The sequence below is a fragment of the Salmo trutta genome, chromosome 30 (genome assembly GCF_901001165.1).
Source record: "Salmo trutta chromosome 30, fSalTru1.1, whole genome shotgun sequence".
In the NCBI taxonomy this organism is placed as follows: Eukaryota; Metazoa; Chordata; class Actinopteri; order Salmoniformes; family Salmonidae; genus Salmo; species Salmo trutta.
In genome coordinates, this window is record NC_042986.1 from 10084220 (window position 1) to 10102851 (window position 18632).

Here is an 18632-nt window from a genome sequence, read left to right on the forward strand (position 1 = left end):
CCTTGAAAGGGTTAACACGTTTAAATGTTTTACTCACGTTGGCTGCGGTGAAGGAGAGCCCGCAGGTTTTAGTAGAGGGCCGTGTCAGTGGCACTGTATTGTCCTCAAAGCGAGCAAAGAAGTTGTTTAGTTTGTCTGGGAGCAAGAGGTCGGTGTCCGCGACGGGGCTGGGTTTCTTTTTGTAATCCGTGATTGACTGTAGACCCTGCCACATACGTCTCGTGTCTGAGCCGTTGAATTGTGACTCTACTTTGTCTATGACGCTTAGCTTGTTTGATTGTCTTGTGGAGGGAATAGCTGCACTGTTTGTATTCGGGCATGTTTCCGGTTGCCTTGCCATGATTAAAAGCAGTGGTTCGCGCTTACAGTTTTGCGCAAATGCTGCCATCAATTCACGGTTTCTGGTTGGGGAAGGTTTTAATAGTCACTGTGGGTACAACATCACCGATGCACTTGCTAATAAACGCGCTCACCGAATCAGCGTATACATCAATGTTGTTGTCTGAGGCTATCTGGAACATATCCCAGTCCACGTAATCGAAGCAATCTTGAAGCGTGGAATCAGATTGGTCGGACCAGCGTTGAACAGACCTGAGCACGGGCGTTTCCTGTTCAAGTTTCTGTCTATAGGCTGGGAGCAATAAAATGGAGTCGTGGTCAGATTTGCCGAAAGGAGGGCGAGGGAGGACTTTGAATGCATCATGGAAGTTAGAGTAGCAATGCTGCCAGCCCAGGTCGCGCATTCTATATGCTGATAAAAATTTAGGGAGCCTTGTTTTCAGATTAGCTTTGTTAAAATCCCCAGCTACAATAAATGCAGCCTCAGGATATGTGGTTTCTAGTTTACATAGAGTCCAACGAAGTTCTTTCAGGGCCGTCGAGGTGTCTGCTTGGGGGGGATATACACGGCTGTGATTATAATCGAAGAGAATTCTCTTGGCAGATAATGCGGTCGGCATTTGATTGTAAGGAATTCTCGGTCAGGTGAACAAAAGGTCTTGAGTTCCTGTATGTTGTTATGATCACACCACGACTCGTTAATCATAAGGCATACACCCCCGCCCTTCTTCTTACCAGAGAGATGTTTGTTTCTGTTGGCGCGATGTGTGAAGAAACTGGGTGGCTGTACCAACTCTGATAACGTATCCCGAGTGAGCCATGTTTCCGTGAAACAGAGAATGTTACAATCGCTGATGTCTCTCTGGAAGGCAACCCTTGCTCGAATTTCATCTACCTTGTTGTCGAGAGACTGGACATTGGAGTAGTATACTCGGGAGCGGTGGGCGATGTGCCCGTCTACGGAGCCTGATCAGAAGACCGCTCCGTCTGCCCCTTCTGCGGCGCCATTGTTTTGGGTCGCCTACTGGGATCCGATCCATTGTCCTAGGTGGTGAACCAAACAGAGGATCCGCTTCTGGAAAGTCGTATTCCTGGTCGTGATGTTCGTAAGTTGACATTGCTCTTGTATCCAATAGTTCTTCCTGGCTGTATGTAATAAGACTTAAGATTTCCTGGGGTAACAGTATAAGAAATAATACATAAAAAAACAAAATACTGCATAGTTTCCTAAGAAGGCAAAGCGAGGCGACCATCTCTGTTGTGCCATGTTTATGACATCAAGGCCATATTTCTCTTGCTACATTTTGATTTCCCCAGACGGACACTCAAACATCACATTCCTGTCATCTCTAGAGAGGAGAGCAGCTTCATATTGTTTTTGTTTTTGGTGTTGACCAAACACAATGAATGTGACTGTCACCATCAGAATAGGCAGCCAGTCCGAATTCTGCAACTCTCCCTCCTCATTGGCCCTAACCCTTTGATTATTGAATATCTGAAGGGTCTGGAGCTTCCACCATATTTTCTCCACTTTACAGATCTGCACACATCGAAGGGTTAGGGCTAAGGGGAAGTGGTAGGAAGCGAATTGGGACAGGCTATGGAACTCGAATGGTCTTCCTGTCCTGTCAGACAGACCAGGAATTTGAGAGGAATCTCCATGCCCTGCGGGGGACAACGTCTGCAGACGGCAGCCTCCACGCCAAAACCACAATCCCCCCCTCTCTCTCCCTCTCATCTTCCCTTCTTTTCATCTCGAGTCTTGAGTCATTGTAAAGTGTAATGAAAGAAAGATGGATGAATAATTCAGCAGAGAGACCCAGTAGCGTTTAGAAGTCCCCTTTCATGTTCCAGTGATAACACTATGGCATGCAGGCTGCAGACACCCGGTATTAAAATCATTGTATTGAACTTCCATGTAGTCTAGTCGGTAATATGGGATTTCCCATTACTGTACTCTCATTGGTAATTTTGTTTCGTTTCCACAAGACTTGCCCTCATTGATAAATGGGAGCACGGTCAGATGCTCGCTGCCATAGGTTCACTCCCAAATGGCACCCTATTCCCTATGTAGTGCACTACTAGGCACTACATAGGGAATAGTGTGTCATTTGGGATGCAGTCTTGTCCTCATACTGTAACTTGCTAAATGGGAGCATGTTCAGTCACTGCCATTGGCTTCAGATTCAGTCTAGTCTGGCCGCGTTCCTTCAGACGAGATGAGTTTAGACAGAGCTACAGCATTAACTCTTCACTCCCAAGCAGCCCACATGGGAACCACGGCTGATCCCTTTTAGATCTCATCAACTCCAAATGGGTTTAGCAGTATTTAGCATCTGCCTTTTCCACTCTGGCTTTCAGCTGCAGATTAACTAGAGCAGAGGAGTCTGCACGCCTGTCTCTGAGTCAGGAGAACACACCTGCTCCATGTGTGAAAATCCTGACCTGTGATCTTGGCTATCTGTTGTCGAGCGACACGAAACAAGTGTAATAGATTATTGTTATGATTCACTTGCCATAGCCATATTGTGTTATTAGCTGCTCACCTGATCACATCCAAGAGACCAGACAAAATGGCTGATCACATCCAAGAGACCAGACAAAATGGCACTTGAGTAATGATTCCTTGAGAATGGGTTTTGCCATTGGCATATAATGTTACTGGGTGCACACACCTGATCACATCCAAGAGACCAGACAAAATGGCTGATCACATCCAAGAGACCAGACAAAATGGCACTTGAGTAATGATCCCTTGAGAATGTGTTTTGCCATTGGCATATAATGTTACTGGGTGCACACACCTGATCACATCCAAGAGACCGCAAAAAAATAGCACTTCTTCATAATGATTTTCTTGAGAATGTGTTTTGCCTGTGGCGGCTGGCAACATTGATATTGATATTATGCTGTGTTGTGTGAGGTCATCCGAATGGAGCTCAGAGTTCAAAGTGGCTGGGTCTGGTGTGATGCACGCCACGAGGAATGAGCCAAGCAGCAGACTTATACTCTATATTCATGGAATGGGGGGTTACAGTACAAATCAAAGACAACTCAGCAGAACCAAAAACCTTCAAGCTCCTTAGATCATGTCAGGCACACACTTGGGGATTTGGCTGCTGCCGCCGAGCGGAGGCCGTCTCAGGTTATATCAAATACCACCCTTCCCTTTTGGCAATTTGGGATGGCACAGATTGGAGTTCTCTCGGTGTGAACAAACAAGTGTGTAGGCAGGAGGGGTAAACAACATCCCAGAAGACCCCTTCAGACAAATTAGGAACCACACCTCACAGGAACAACAATGCAATTATAACCATGATCACTAAAACATGCCACTGTAGGCATACATCTAAGCATAGCGAGATGGTACATAGACTAGATTCATACTAATCGGATTCCTTTGTTACTATGGCTTCTGATGTTTAGCCAAAATGACAGTGGGCCTGATAATCCAATAACAACGTTTTGACTGAAGGTACAGGGGGAGATAGAGGAGAGAGGGAATAACAGATTTGGGGACGGGAGGGACCATTCCCAAAAGAATCCAGAGGTTGGACCAATGCCATGTCTGAGAGTAATCCAACAGAATGGTGCAGGCCTCTCTGGGATATTTCAAAATCTTTGCCAGGCAACCCCGAAAACCCCACCCTCCACCATCCGTCCTCCCCACTGGAAAATAATTACAAGGCTGCCAGTCCTGATACAGCGAGACAAGGGAGATTTTGCCATAATTGGGCACACTGAACAACAAACGAGATTCATGTACACATGTCCCTCCTCTTCTATGATCTTCTAATGCTAATATGCTTATGGAAACTGTTTATTTAGTGCTGCCCCAAAATGTAGGCTAGTCCACTGATCACTATGACACAGAAAGTAAGGGACCTGGCAGTGGGCATCTGAGCTCTGCTTCCCATGTCCATCTGTCCTCTCAGACCACAGCTAATACATCATCTGTTATGGTTCTGTCACGTCACCTGTCACAACCAGCCTACAAGTCAAATCTACGCAGACAATGGTATCAGAATACCACCCTAAAATCACCATAACAGCGCAAAATCTGTTTTAACAGTCATATATTTTTCTGATTTTCAATGTGCGTGTCCTAAAATGACCAGCCAGGCTCACCTTGCTCTGTTTCCTAGCATCCGCTTAAAACATCCGAAAGAGCCCTTCCGACTGAAGAAGGGGTTTTTCCTCAAGGTGATGTCTTCCAGTTTATACTACTGATAGAAAAGGCCAGTCCTTGGGCATGTGCATTGTGTATCCCTCTCTGCTTGCCCTGTGCTGTCTGCCTGCAGTGGCTGCCACATCTCCCATTGTTCCAGGGCGAGTGGGGAGGCAGGCTTCCTGCCCCAATAGACCCTGCCTACTACAACAGCTGTGGACTAGCCCCCACCTCTCCTCTCTCCTCCTCCTAAAACTACTGCCTCTGCTGCTGCTGCTGCTAAACATTAACCCTGCAGCTGCTGGTCAGGCCATAAAGGAGATAGAAAGAAAGGGGTTAGGTTTTCAAAAGAAATCCCACCATGTAACCGACAAAGGTATAGAGCCGTGGACACAGAGAGGATTTCCGTCAGTCTGGCTAGTTGAGTAATGGAATTATCCAGCCAGGGCTATTCAACTGCTTGTATAAAGAACATGGGTTCTGCGTTAAGAGGATTTTCATACCGATTCAGACGACTAACGAGGAGAGGATAGCCTCCCCCATGACCATGCAAAAGAGGGAAAGACGCTAGCGAATGAATAACCTATACATAAACAACCAATACGTGAGCTAATAATTCAAATATTCCGTTTGCATTGTAATAGCATTTTTCATCTGTGAATTGACCAAGCACTATGCAGCTAATAACGCTTTTAAATAACATCTTAAATAAATGCCTTATACCAGTAGGCCGAATTGTTTCATATTTTCCAGTGAATGACCCTAATTGACATGACAGAGAGGCCTGACCTGAATGAACTTGATTCCAGAGAAGACTTCCGGAACTCAAATAAAAAAGCCCTGGGGTTATTTCAATGTCAGTGTTCTCAGCTTCTCTCTCTCTCGGAATCTAGATTTGACCTAAGCAGCTTGCCAATGGTGCCACATTCCTATAAAAGCTTTTAAACCTCTGCCATTTAAACCATGGAATTGGATAAATATCGCTGTATTGCCACATGTTGTATTGGGAAAAATGTGGCCATACCTATGCCTAAAGTAGCATTGGGTTGAGGTTCATCCTCCTTCCTGCTATCAAAGAAACAGAATCACTGTAGGGCAACCATTGAGGCAGAAATCTGTCTGTAAACCTAGTGGTTGGAAGAGAGAATACACTTCCACCTCCCATCCAGTGTCATATAAATTGTGAATGAATCTGGCTGGATACCATTATTACATCCCAAATGGCACCCTAGTCCCTACATGGTGCACTACTTTTGACCAGGGCCCATAGAGCTCTTGTAAAAGTAGTGCACTATATAGGGAAAAAGGGTGCCATTTGGGACTTTGTCAATGCCTCTGCTCTGTCAGACATTAATCCACACAGCCATCTAACTCTATGGGATGGATGTAATGAATGGAACAGACAGATAGGCTGCACAGGCTGCCATGACCTGAATGAGAGAGAGCAGGTCACATGGCACCCTGGAACTAACAGAGGGAATGAGAACATGTTTCACATAAAAGGCCTATTGTTACCCTTTTAAAGATCCACTTTCACTTCTCTGAGGATCACGACTCACAAATAGAACAGTCAATATTAATCGAATGCTCAATATCGACGTTATGTTATAACGCTATTTATAGGAGTTAGTGATTGTAGGCTAGACACGTAATTGGTTGATGATAGGTAAAAACAGGTAGAGTACCGGTAGCTAAGGAGCTCACATTTCATAACATAGTTACCAGTAAGCACTGATTAAAAAAAGTATTTTTTTAATGCAGCTACAGTATAGACATACCCGGCCACCACTGAGCACCGTCCCACCTGGACCCAAGACACGGCAAGACATTTGACTAAAACACAATGCAAACATATGAAAGCCAAGTTCATTCCATAAGACTGGCTTCCTCTGTCAACTTCCATAAAATCACCAAAAGCCTCCACGGTTCAACCTGCCATCCATGCACCAAAAAACACAAGCACCAAATGTCTGACCCAAGGCAAATTAATACAGCACTGCAGCCTAGCAAAATAAAGAAATGCAACTACGCATTGACAGATGGTCTATCTATCTCTACCATTCTTCTTCCTCGTCGAGCGGTTGGTTAGTTGTTGCGCAAAGCCAACCTCACTGCTGTGAAAGGGGGTTGTAAATAAGACTAATGGGGTAAAACCCTATTGAGAGGCGACAGTTTAATGGCCTGTAGTGTGCACAGCTCCATGTGAGATGGAGCTAATTCACCTATTAGAAATGTGACACTGGCTGCCTCTGCTCTGCTGGGAGATGCACACACACACGCACGCACGCACGCGCGCGCACACACACACGCAGGCGCTCGCTCACACACTCTCACACACACACACACACACACACACACACACACACACACACACACACACCCACGCACTCTCTCTATCTCTCTCTACTGGGCAATGGGAGATGGGCAGGGTGTGTCCACAGCTGGGTAGATAAAATGATAATGGTGGCCTTTATGTTAATTTGTATGAAACTGCTCAGTTATGCCTTAGCCCAGGCCTAATTACGAAGTCAAAATCGTACTATCCATTCCAGAGACATCACCAAGAAGTACTGTAGCTTTTGCATTGCTGATTTAAACTGTGCATATTCATGGAGCGTACACAGACTCTGACATTGTTTTGAATGCATAAAAGGATCAGACCTAGTCTCGGCAAACGGGTAGTTGACATTACGGCCAAACCAAAAGTGAAAAACTGATTTATTCTAAATTTCAAGTTAAAAGATATAGAGTTGCAATAAACTATTACTATACAATTCAAAATGTTATGTTATGTGGCCACCTTCGATACATGTTCTAATCCAATTGAATGAACCATTTAATACATTAGTTCCTTGAATTTGTCCTCTGGTGTGACATCATAATTAACGCTAATATAATGGTTTAATGATTCCCAAATAGACAATAAAAATATTTTGTTATCTCTGTCTTTAAATCAGTAATCATATTCTGGAATTTCAGTTGAAAAAACACGTCATTTCCTTCTATAATGATGGTAACAAAGTGTCTCCCCATTACATTTTGAGTAAGATTCAGTAATTTTACTAAACCTAGATTATGTTTCCATTTATAATTTGGTCATTTAGCAGACGCTCTTATCCAGAAAGACTTACATTAGTGCAGTCATCTTAAGGTAGCTAGGTGAGACAACATTTCACAATCGCAGCAAGTAGATTTTCCCTCAACAAAGTAATTATCAGCAAAGTCAGTGTAAGAAGGAAAAGAAAAGTGCTCGTTCCACCATTGGGGTGCCAATTGTGTATTATGATGATGTTAACCTGCCTCATGCTTAACAGTTATTTCTACATTTTCTTCAAGACAACACCTTTTTCCCTTTAATTTATTGGTGTCACCCCATTGGACATTATGTCACACCGATGGACAATTGACAACAGGCAGTCAAATTTGACTTCAAAATAACAATACATTTCTATAAATAAATGACACCATTACTGATGTTTAGAAGTGTCTGGATCCTCATTAAAGGATTTCAAGTGTACTCATTCCAATTGAAGGGCTTCGAAAGAGTCCTGTATTGTAACTTTTCGTCACTACCTCCCCGAGTCGGGAGTGGCTCATTTAGGCACCTGCTACCTTCCTTGGATTTTGGTTGCCGTTTCTCAGGCAACCCTCCCCAAAATCGAACCCTGACTCACTGTTACCCGTGGTCACCATGGTAGGCACAGAAAGTACGATCGAAAAGCGTTCGTGGTGCCCGAGACTAACCTGCATGGGTTTTGGGTCTAATTGAATGCACGCATCCCCAAAGGTCAGCACTTGTTGGTTTGATTTAGCTCTAGAATTGCTGCAGTCATCCAAGTAATGTTGGAGCAATCAAAGGAAATATAACTGATTAAATTATCCATTCGCAGTTTCACTGTACCGGCTGTGTGTAGTAATACTTGCATGGCTTCATTTTTGAGACAAGAAAAATGCTAATGGAGAGGTCACTCAGGTAGACCGCCAAAACATTGAGGTGTACCTGGCCGCAAAGCGAACCCAGAACCCGACCTACCCACAGCCACAGCGTGGACGACATCGGTCCCGACATAGGTCTCGTTATGTCTGGCGAAAACCAAACACTGGATTCCACGCACAGTAAGAATCTCATACCAGCGGTCAAAGCATGGTGGTGGTAGTGTGATGATTTGGGGATGCTTTGCTGCCTCAGGACCTACGAATTCGGCTCTGTATCAGATCATTCTAAAGGAGAATGTCAGGCCATCCATCCATGAGCTGAAGCACAGCTGGGTCATGCAGCATTACAATGATCCAAAACACACAAGCAAGTCTACATCAGAATGGCTGAAAAGCAACACATTTGAAGTTTTGGAATTGTCTAGTCAAAGTCGAGACCTAAACTTGATTGAGATGTTGTGACGGGACCTGAAATGAGCCATTCATGCTCAAAACCCCACAAATGTTGCAGGGTTAAAGCAGTTCTGCATGAAACAGTGGGCCAAAATTCCTTCACAGAGATGTGAGACTGATCAATCCGATGTCACTAGATTGCGTTGCCTTATGTAAGGAAGCATGATGTTGTACTTCACACACACACACACACACACACACACACACACACACACACACACACACACACACACACACACACACACACACACACACACACACACACACACACACACACACACATCCACTGTTTGTTTGCTGTTGTATTTGTGCTGTTGTCAGTGTCTTCTCTCTGTGTTGTCCATTTTGTATTATATTGTTTTTATGTTTAATACCAGCCCCTATCCCCACAGGAGGCCTTTTGCCTCTTGTCAGGCGGTCATAGTTAATAAGAATTAATTTGCATGGTTAAACAAAAGGTCAAATAAAATATAATGTTCAATTTATATAATATTAGGTTTTTGTTGAAGATCTGATAACATTCAGTGTAAAAAATACGCAAAAATAGAAAAAATCAGAAATAGGGAAAATGTTTTTTTCACGGCACTGTACATTCCATTCTCAGCATCAACAAAACTCTCTCTGTCCTCTATCTTGTTAAGTGCGTTCAGGTGTGTTGGCCACACCCACTAATTGGGGACACCTGATCTTAATGAGCGCTTGTTCCCTTTGAAATGCGATCTGTTTGAATAGACTAAAATGACCAGCTTCGCATGTGTAAAGAAAACATGGCATGCTAGCTCCATCTTGGTGGTGCAGTGGACTAATTCCATGGATAAAGAACAGATGATTATAGGTTGAAATCTTACTGATGCCGTGTCACAATAAAACATAAATGTGTTTGCATGATTAATGCCTAAGGAAATTAATTTCCATGTATACTATCTGTGCTTGGAGTTCAAAAAAGTTAACCCAGGCCCAGCGGGCTAAGGCACTGCATCCGTGTCCGATCCCAGGCTGTGTCGCAGCCGGCCGCCACCAGGAGACGGCGCACAATTGTCCCAGCATCGTCCGGGTTAGGGGAGGGTCTGTCCCATCGTGCTCTAGCAACTCCTTGTGGCGAGCCAGGTGCATGCATGCACACTGACTTCGGTCTCCTCTGACACATTGGTGCGGCTGGCATCCGGGTTAAGCAAGCAGTGTGTCAAGAAGTACTGCGGCTTGGCAGGGTCGTGTTTCGGAGGACGCATGTCTCTCGACCTTCGCCTCTCCCGAGTCCGTACTGGAGTTGCAGCGATGGGACAAGACTGTAACTACCAATTGAATATCACGAAATTGGGGAGAAAAAGAGGTACAAATAAATAAATAAATGGTAACCCAAAATAATTTAGCAGTGTTATTAAATGTCTAATTGAAACATTCAGTGAATGTTTTAAGGAAGCTATTCAAAAACCTCCAAATAGTCTACCATTTCCGTTCTCAGAGCATTAATAAAACATCCCAGGAAAACTTTAGGAACCAGAGTAAAACGTTCTCAGAACCTCCCTGCAACCTAAAAACAAATGTCCCCAGAACAGGCAACATTTTCACTTCTGTTCTCAAAACATTTAAGAAACGTTCAGTTTTAACAGTCAGGAAACATATGGCTTTGTTCCCACAACCAATGTGAAACCAAAAACATACGTTCCCACAACTTCCAAGGAACCAAATGTGGTAGCTGGGCTACCATTTAATTTAACCACAACATATTTTAATAGCTTTTTCTATTCTTAAATTGTCAAAAGATTATACTTTTTAAAAATTATACTTTTAAAAGGCATCACACCAAAGGACTAAGAAATGTACCCTTTTTTTGGCAATGGCAAAAAAGTGCAATATTTTGATAAATATTTCTGATAAAGCTTACAATCTGTTCAGACCATGTGCTCCAGCTCTCTCGCCCCGAACAATGGTGCCCAAATGCTCGCTCAATGTTTAATCACACCATGTGGACATTGATTTCATTTTGTCACCAAAACCATGAATTGGCTTGGGGAAAGAAATAGTATCCTTTTTTTCATTCATTTACTTAAGTTAAAAGTTCAAAAACTTTACCTGTAACAGTCACAGCCTTGAACATTTATCCAAGGCCAGTCTGCTCATTAGGCAGCCGCCTATAGCGCTAGATTGAAAGGGCGCCATTTTCTGAGCTAAACTGACCAAGACGCACCTCCAACAACAACACATACAACCTCACATAATACTGCCCCAAAACAATGACAATTTCTCTCAACCAGTGGCATATGGGCTTTTTAGGTGAGTGCTGATGGTGCCCTGTGATAAGCAGTGTCCACTTTGCAAAGGCAGGGGCGCAAAATATTTTGCTTGTCCATTCCCAGCGCGCCTCTCCATTGTGCTGTTGGAGAGACACATCACTGCAGTTCTCCACCAACGTTCTGTCAGAAAACAGACACTTTTCACATCATGCAGGTTTCTCCGATCAAATAACCTAACCTAAATGGCGCTCAATCAAATAAAACAGATCAAAGTGAAATGGACAATATGGAATGGACAATCACAACTGTTGTCCAGGAGTTTCACCCCATTGTCATGATCAGTGGTTTCAAGTTCATATCCGTCAATTATTGACAAGCTGATCATAGAGAAAAAGAAAAAACTTCTGCATTTCCCACTGTGTAAACACATTGCAAATAGGCTCACGATAACTAGTGATAAAGTTGGGTAGCTGATATTCAGAGCTTGAATTGCCAAATTGATTAGTCACTGGAATCAGGACTAATAAAGCCAATGCAACAGCCTGTTTTACAAAAGGTAGGCCTACAACATAGATAGGAATTCAAAAAATTACATTGCGGGTGACAAGGTAGGCTACACCTCAGTAAGCACGAGCCGATGTCTTTTGGACGTCTTTTATTGGTCCTGTCCGGATCGGATGTCTTTTTTTGGTGTTTTACAAACATTAGGCTTACCACAGTTGGGCATTTATGAAATTCAATTGCAGGGAACACTATAGGAGATACCTCATTTAGCATGGACTGATGCAGACACCTTTTGGACGTCTTTTTTTGGTGCAGCCCGGCCTTGATTTCCACATCCACGGACATTGGTATTTGGTCCGGACCAAATCTGAACCAATCATGTTTAGTTCACATTTGGTGCGGTCCAGACCAGCCTTGATTTCAATAGTCATTAATTTTTGGTCCGGTCCAAATCTTAACCAATCATAGACATCGATGTTTAGTTCAGATTTTGTCCAGATTTGGACCAGCCTTGATTTGGCCCAAACATATGTCTGGAAAATACTTATTTTCAACATCCAGATAATTAGTAGCTTATTTTCAACTTTAATTCAGTACTGAAAATGAACCTGATTTCAACGTCTGGAAAATATGTATTTTTAAACATCCGAAAAATACTTTTTCACCTTTTATTCAGAACCTAAATTGAACCTAACTTCAACGTCTGGAAAATATATATTTCTGACGTCTTTCAACAACATTTTGTTTACTGTGACTATTCTAGTTTCGCCCGGGTGGTATTTGTTGGTCTTGGCTAGGGCGGCAGAACTGCATTTATCACCATTGATTCAAAATTGTAAGAAAACAAATTATACAGTGCATGAATTTACTTGTGATCCAAGTTTAAAAAACAAAGTTTTAATAAAATGACGCAATTTTAACCAATTTAAATGAAGTTATACATTTGTTTGCCATTACGAACAAAAAAAGGCGTGTCTAGTCAACTACCCAATATGTTCTATAACTGAACCCTTCTGCAGTAACCACACAACGACCCTTATAAATACCTTTCAGGTAAAATATTTGATGTTCTTAATAAAAAGTTGACGTATTGTTCTTCTTACATTCTACTAAACATTAAACTCAGTAAGGAAAACCATTTGTCTCGCCTGTTTACAGACAGGTTTTATACAGCTGTAAATACTTCAGTGATAACAGGAATCCCCTTGCCAACAACTGGAGTTCTCTTTCCAGCATGTGGACAGGCAATGAAGTCTGGGTCATGCTCAGTAGGGCTAAAACATACCAATGAATATGAGCTTTTCTTATTGAACAAATTCTAGTAGTACCTCACTGTTTCACCAGCTTCAAAAAGTGATCTCCTGTGTAGTACCTATTGGACACAACCCTGGACCTCTGCAATGTTCCACTACATTTTTCAACTGAATGTGGCCCTGACTATAGGCTGGTAATAGAACGGCAGTGTTGCACTCAAGGCCAGAGTGGTGCAGGAACCATTAACATATGGGCATGGACATAGCCAGCCAGCAGCAGCGAACATCTGGACGCCAGGCACCGTGGACGCATCTCAAATGACACTCTATTCCCTATAAAGTGCACTACTTTTGACCAGGGCCCATAGGGCTTTGGTCAAAGGTTGGGCACAATGTAGGAAATAGGGTGCCATTTGGGACGTATCCGTGTCAGTCAGTACAGACACCCACAGAACCATCGCAGCTGAGCCAAGCATGTTCTCACATCTCAACATCCACATCCTTTGTTCTCGTGTCTGGCCAGACCCAGAAAGACTTATTCATAGAATAAAATATATATAATTGAAGTAAAGTTATGGAATGGTTACTATATGGTTGGAAAGTGGAAACAGAACTAAGCTTATCTTCGGTCTCTCCAAAATGACCAATAACCATCTGTCCTTAATCAAATAAATGTATCATACAGATACCAGAGGATACTAGCTTTATAATGTCCATGGTTTGTCCAAGTATGTCCATGTTTTTCAGACCATACAGTCCATGTCAGCTAACGTTTTTTTAGCCCATTGATTTTGTTGTAATGTTTGAGTCATTCAGATATCACATGAACACACATAAGACACACACCTCTCTCACCTTGCTCTCTCTCTCTCACCTCTCGTTCTCCCTCCTCTCTCCTCCCTCCATGGTCTTCCTTGTGGCTCAGTTGGTAAAGCATGGTGTGTGCAACGCCAGGGTTGTGGGTTCGCTTCCCACGGGGGGCCAGTGCATTCACTAATGTAAGTCGCTCTGGATAAGAGCGTCTGCTAAAATGTAGAATTGTAGGAAATTAGCTTTAACGCTTATTTAAGTTTTGGGAACCCCTGCATTAGAGGAATTAATTATAGGGTAGCTATAGGCCTATCTAAGCCCAAAAGGCAATTGTTATCATTTAATACCAAACAAATTATTTGATACAGTTTATATTAGGAGAGAAATAGAAGAGGAAGAGTTTAAGCTGTCCTTATAATGACCCCTAAATATTGTTCTGCCTTTAGTCGAGACACACACACACACACACACACACACACACAGTTATGTTCTATCCTCGTTGGGACCTAAAATACATTTCCATTCAAAATCCTATTTTCCCTGACCCCTACATTTCAAATATCCTTTAGCCTCATGGGGAAGTGGGAAATGTCCCCACAAGGGAGAACATCCCTTGTTTTACTATCCTAAAAGAACAAACGGCTTCGGGAAATAGGGGGCTTCCAAATATCTGCGGGAGGGGGGGACATCGACATATCTGCAGTGTGTGGAAACGGTAGTGATGTTACAGGGAGATATTTGTCATTCCTGCTTTGAGCTCTGCCATATCGTTCCAGCTCCACGTGGTAATTTATGAATATTTCTACATACTAATGTGTGGCTCCAGAGACACACACGAGCTAACATGCTGCTCCAGAAGCGTCTCTACTCGGCTGCATAACAATGGTAACTACCTGAATGCAGCAAAAGGCGGGGTGCAGAGGGCGATAGAGTGAACATGTATTTATAACAGACGAGGGGGGGAATAATGCATATGCACAGAGGGGAAGCGGTACGTTTAAGAAAGGTATATCTTTCTATCTCTTACAGCCCAATGACACTGACCGGTCTGTGAAAAGGCATTCAATAACAGCATTGTAGAAGTGTGTTAATATAAGTCTCAATGCAGCTCTGTACAGACATAGCGGCTATGTTTCCATTGCTCTAATTCCTTATACTGGAGCAGTCATCACAACCAGGAACGTTGAAAAATGATCTCTAGGGAATGAATGACCTTGATTTTAGAGGTTATAATCTCAACAAAAGCACTAATTAGGCCTACCCCTTCCATGGGAGTCAGAAGGACTACGTCTAGACGTCTCGTGTAGTGCTATGCCTATCATGTTACGGCTGATGTATTAGAAGAAAATTATTACAATGTCAGCATCATTCTGTCACAAAACATCGAAGCATGCCAATATTATCGAATGCCAAATAAATATATGTTTTGATCATATGTTTCATAGTATGACTGAAAATGATCTACGTGTTTGAAACAATCTTGTAACAATTCATTTTAGCAGAATAATCCATGTTTCTCTCAATGGATCCAATTTCCTTCATGTTTTGGGGTTTGTACATCATTCTAAATCCACAGCAACATTTCCTTTTATAACATATCTTTCAACGTTCTCTAGGCAGACATGTGGGACACAAAAGGCCTGCAACACATCTGTATTTTTTAACTAAATTATCCAGGGTGAGGGAATACCTTTACTGCCCATTAATCCATAAACAGCAGTGACTAATTCAAGTGTAAGTGAGCACACCAAATATACATTATAACCTAATAGCCTACATTCCAAAACTGGACAGAAATTGTTTGGGATTTTCCCATAGTCAAATCCATGTTCTGGATTCGTCTCCGCCGGGCAAACAGACCAACCTAGACAATGCTATTAGTAGCCTAGCCTCCATTGCCATTATGTAGACTTTTTGGAGGACAACCGCACATACGCCTAAATGTATAATTTCCCAATGTTATCTGGAGGGAAATCACATCGATCACAGCCACCAGCATGATATTTTGGTATGTTTTTTTTTTTTTTTTTTTTTTAACTCTCACCGATTGTTGACAGGTGTATAAATCGAGCACACCGACATGCAATCTCCATAGACAAACATTGGCAGTAGAACGGCCTTACCGAAGAGATCAGTGACTTTCAACGTGGCAGTCATAGGATGCCACCTTTTAAAATCAGTTCGTCATATTTAGCTCTTATCCAGAGCAATTTACAGTAAGTAGCCTAGTGAGTGCAGACATTTATGCTTGCAATGAAACTCACCTCATTTGTTGATTAGTCTACCGCAGAAAAAGTATAAATAGCTCCTTTATTAGAACGCCAGTGTACATTTAAATCATTGTATGAAAGAGTTCCACTGTCTTAGGACGTCTTTTCGCCGGTTGCATTTCGCCTTGCAGGCAGCGTTTCGTGTCTGAGACTGGTTTAGAGAAGACTGACGTCAAACAGTCCCACACTGCCAAGTATGACTAACCTCACCGAAGGAGATTTATATATACACACACATAAATAATTAAACACCCACCATTGAACTCACCTGCAGCCTCAAAAGGTCCATGTTTAGCGGATGATGCTTTGGAGAAAAACAATTCTCAGCATTTGGCAAACCAAAATACTGGCATTCTCAGAAACAATTTAGAAGTGCTGTAGAATTAAAATGGATCCAATGGACACACACTTGGTTAAATACTGGTAAAAATAGTCAGTCATTTGTTTCAAGAGTAGGCTATTGTGTTCAAACTAAACTACTTGCAATAATTACATTTCACCCTTTGAGAAATCTATAATAAAAAAAAGGAGGTGTAATAAGGTAAAAATCAATACAAGCATTTGTGGAGTGTTTATTGAACAGTAACAAACCAGAGTTACAAGTGGTGTTTCATCTTTTCACTATACCAACACTGACTTTGTATACAAGATATACATCTGTTTGTAGTTTATGGAGAAGCCAGGAGTTATTAAATTACACAGGTAAAGTTGAGAAAGGCAACGGTGCACAAGACCAGACAGACATTAAACTGACTCAGAGTATATCAGCAAAAGTTAGTAATATGACAACTGATTAAACAATGACTTAACAGTAGTCATTTGGCAATGGTGTGCAAAGGCGTCATTATGATCTACCACCTTGTAGATCCATCCTGGCTTTGAACTGGTCAACTCAACATTAGTCTCTGGAATTCAACACAAGTCTATAATTTGAACATGGTTGAGGCAAAGGTCTCATCTGGAGGTGTCTGCAGCAACATGGTCCAGTTCTGTTGATGAATTTTCCGTGGTGTCCCCTCCTCCTATTACCTCTGATACAATCTGGAGAGGAAGAGGAGCAGTTTAGCTAAACCTAGGTTAATTTATAGCAGGCATTAGCCATCAACAATGTACAGTACCTTCAGAAAGTATTCATACCACGCGTGTAACAGCCTGAATTCTAAATAGATCTGTTTCCCCTCACCCATCTCCACAAAACGACAGTGAAAACGTGTAGACATTTTTGCAAATTTATTGAAAATGAAATATCTAACTGACATAAGTATTCACACCCCTTTGCTATGACACTCCAAATAGAGCTCAGGTGCATCCAACTTTCTATGATCAGCCTTGAGAGGTCACCTGTTGCCAATTAAAATTGTTTGGACATGATTTAGAAACAAAACACCTGTGTTGGAAAAAATATGGAACTAATCCAGATTTCGCCTAGAGCTGGCTGTCCAACCAAACTGAACAACCAGGCAAGAAGGACCTTGGTCAGGGAGGTGACAAAGAACCCAATGCCCACTGACAAAACTACAGAGTTTCTTGGCTGAGATGGGAGAACCTGCCAGAAGGACAAAGGTCTCTACAGAAATTCACCAATCTGGGCTATATGGGAGAGTGGCCAGACAGAGGCCACTCCTGAGAAAGAGGCACGACACGACGCCTGGAGTTTGCAAAAAGGCATGTGAAAGACTGAGTATAAGGCAAAATATTCTGTGATCTGATGAGACAAATTGAACTCTTTGGCCTGAATGCAAAGTGATATTTCTGGAGAAAACCAGGCACAGCTCAACCTTGTAACATCATCCCTACCGTGAAACATGGTGGTGACAGCATCACGCTATGGGGATGCTTTTCAAAAGGCAGGGACTGGAGAGGGGGAATAATGAATGGAGCCAAATCTTTGATGAGAACGAACATGCTTCAGAGTGCAAACGACCTTGGAACGCAAATCTTTGCCCCAGTCCAACAGGACAATGACGCCAAGCATACAGTCACTGTAATGGCTTCAGAACAAGTACGTGAAAGTCCTTGAGCGGCCCTGCCAAACTCCAGACATGAATTCCATTAAAGCTGTGGAAAGACTCGAAGATTCCGGTTCACTGCCACTCCCCATCTAATTTAACAGACTCGAGAAAACCCCCAAATACAGATGTGCACAGCTGATACAGACATACCCTAGATGACTCAAAGCTGTAATCGCCACCAAAAGGTGCTTCTGTGTGAATACTTATGTAAATTAGACATTTCTGCATTTCATTTAATACATCTGCAAAAATGTATTATACACCCCCCCCCCAGTCATTATGGGGTATTTTGTGTAGATTCAATTCAGGCTGTAACAACTAAATGTGGAATAACTCAAGGGATATGAATACTTTGAAGGCACTGTACATTTTCAATCTAGTGAACTTTTTAAGAATGTATTTTTCTGTTGGTTAGTCATTCTTTTCAGAACTGTGCTACAACTACTATGCTGAATAATAATAAACACATTGGAAAACTCTACATTTTGCTGATACACAATCATGTTTAAAATTATTTAGAGTCAGACGTTGGGGAGGGGGGTGCTAAGCTGACATATGGAATTGTTTTAAGACTGTCATACATTTTGTCTCCCATCTCTTCATTCAAAGACACTCTTACTGACAGTTGTGGCTGCTTCGGGTGAGATTGTGCT

General features: G+C 42.4%; 2 protein-coding genes across 5 annotated transcripts in view; both read right to left on the minus strand.

Moving 5' to 3' along the window:
• LOC115167901 (nck-associated protein 5-like) overlaps positions 1–16439 on the minus strand; it is a 50504-nt gene extending 34065 nt beyond the window's left edge. The window contains exon 1 of one of the 2 annotated variants that reach the window (XM_029722635.1): positions 15962–16439. The gene's annotated coding sequence lies outside the window, so the exon portion shown is untranslated. Of the gene's footprint in view, positions 1–4467; positions 4673–15961 lie in introns of those variants that run through there. The other variant, XM_029722634.1, reaches the window with a different exon arrangement.
• Positions 16440–16523: 84 nt separating this feature from the next.
• Positions 16524–18632, minus strand: part of kansl2 (KAT8 regulatory NSL complex subunit 2) — a 31853-nt gene continuing 29744 nt past the window's right edge. For all 3 annotated transcript variants that reach the window (XM_029722636.1, XM_029722637.1, XM_029722638.1), the window contains exon 10: positions 16524–17008. In XM_029722636.1, coding sequence (XP_029578496.1) covers positions 16922–17008 — 87 coding nt within the window. In that variant the 3' untranslated portion in view covers positions 16524–16921. The remainder of the gene's footprint in view (positions 17009–18632) is intronic.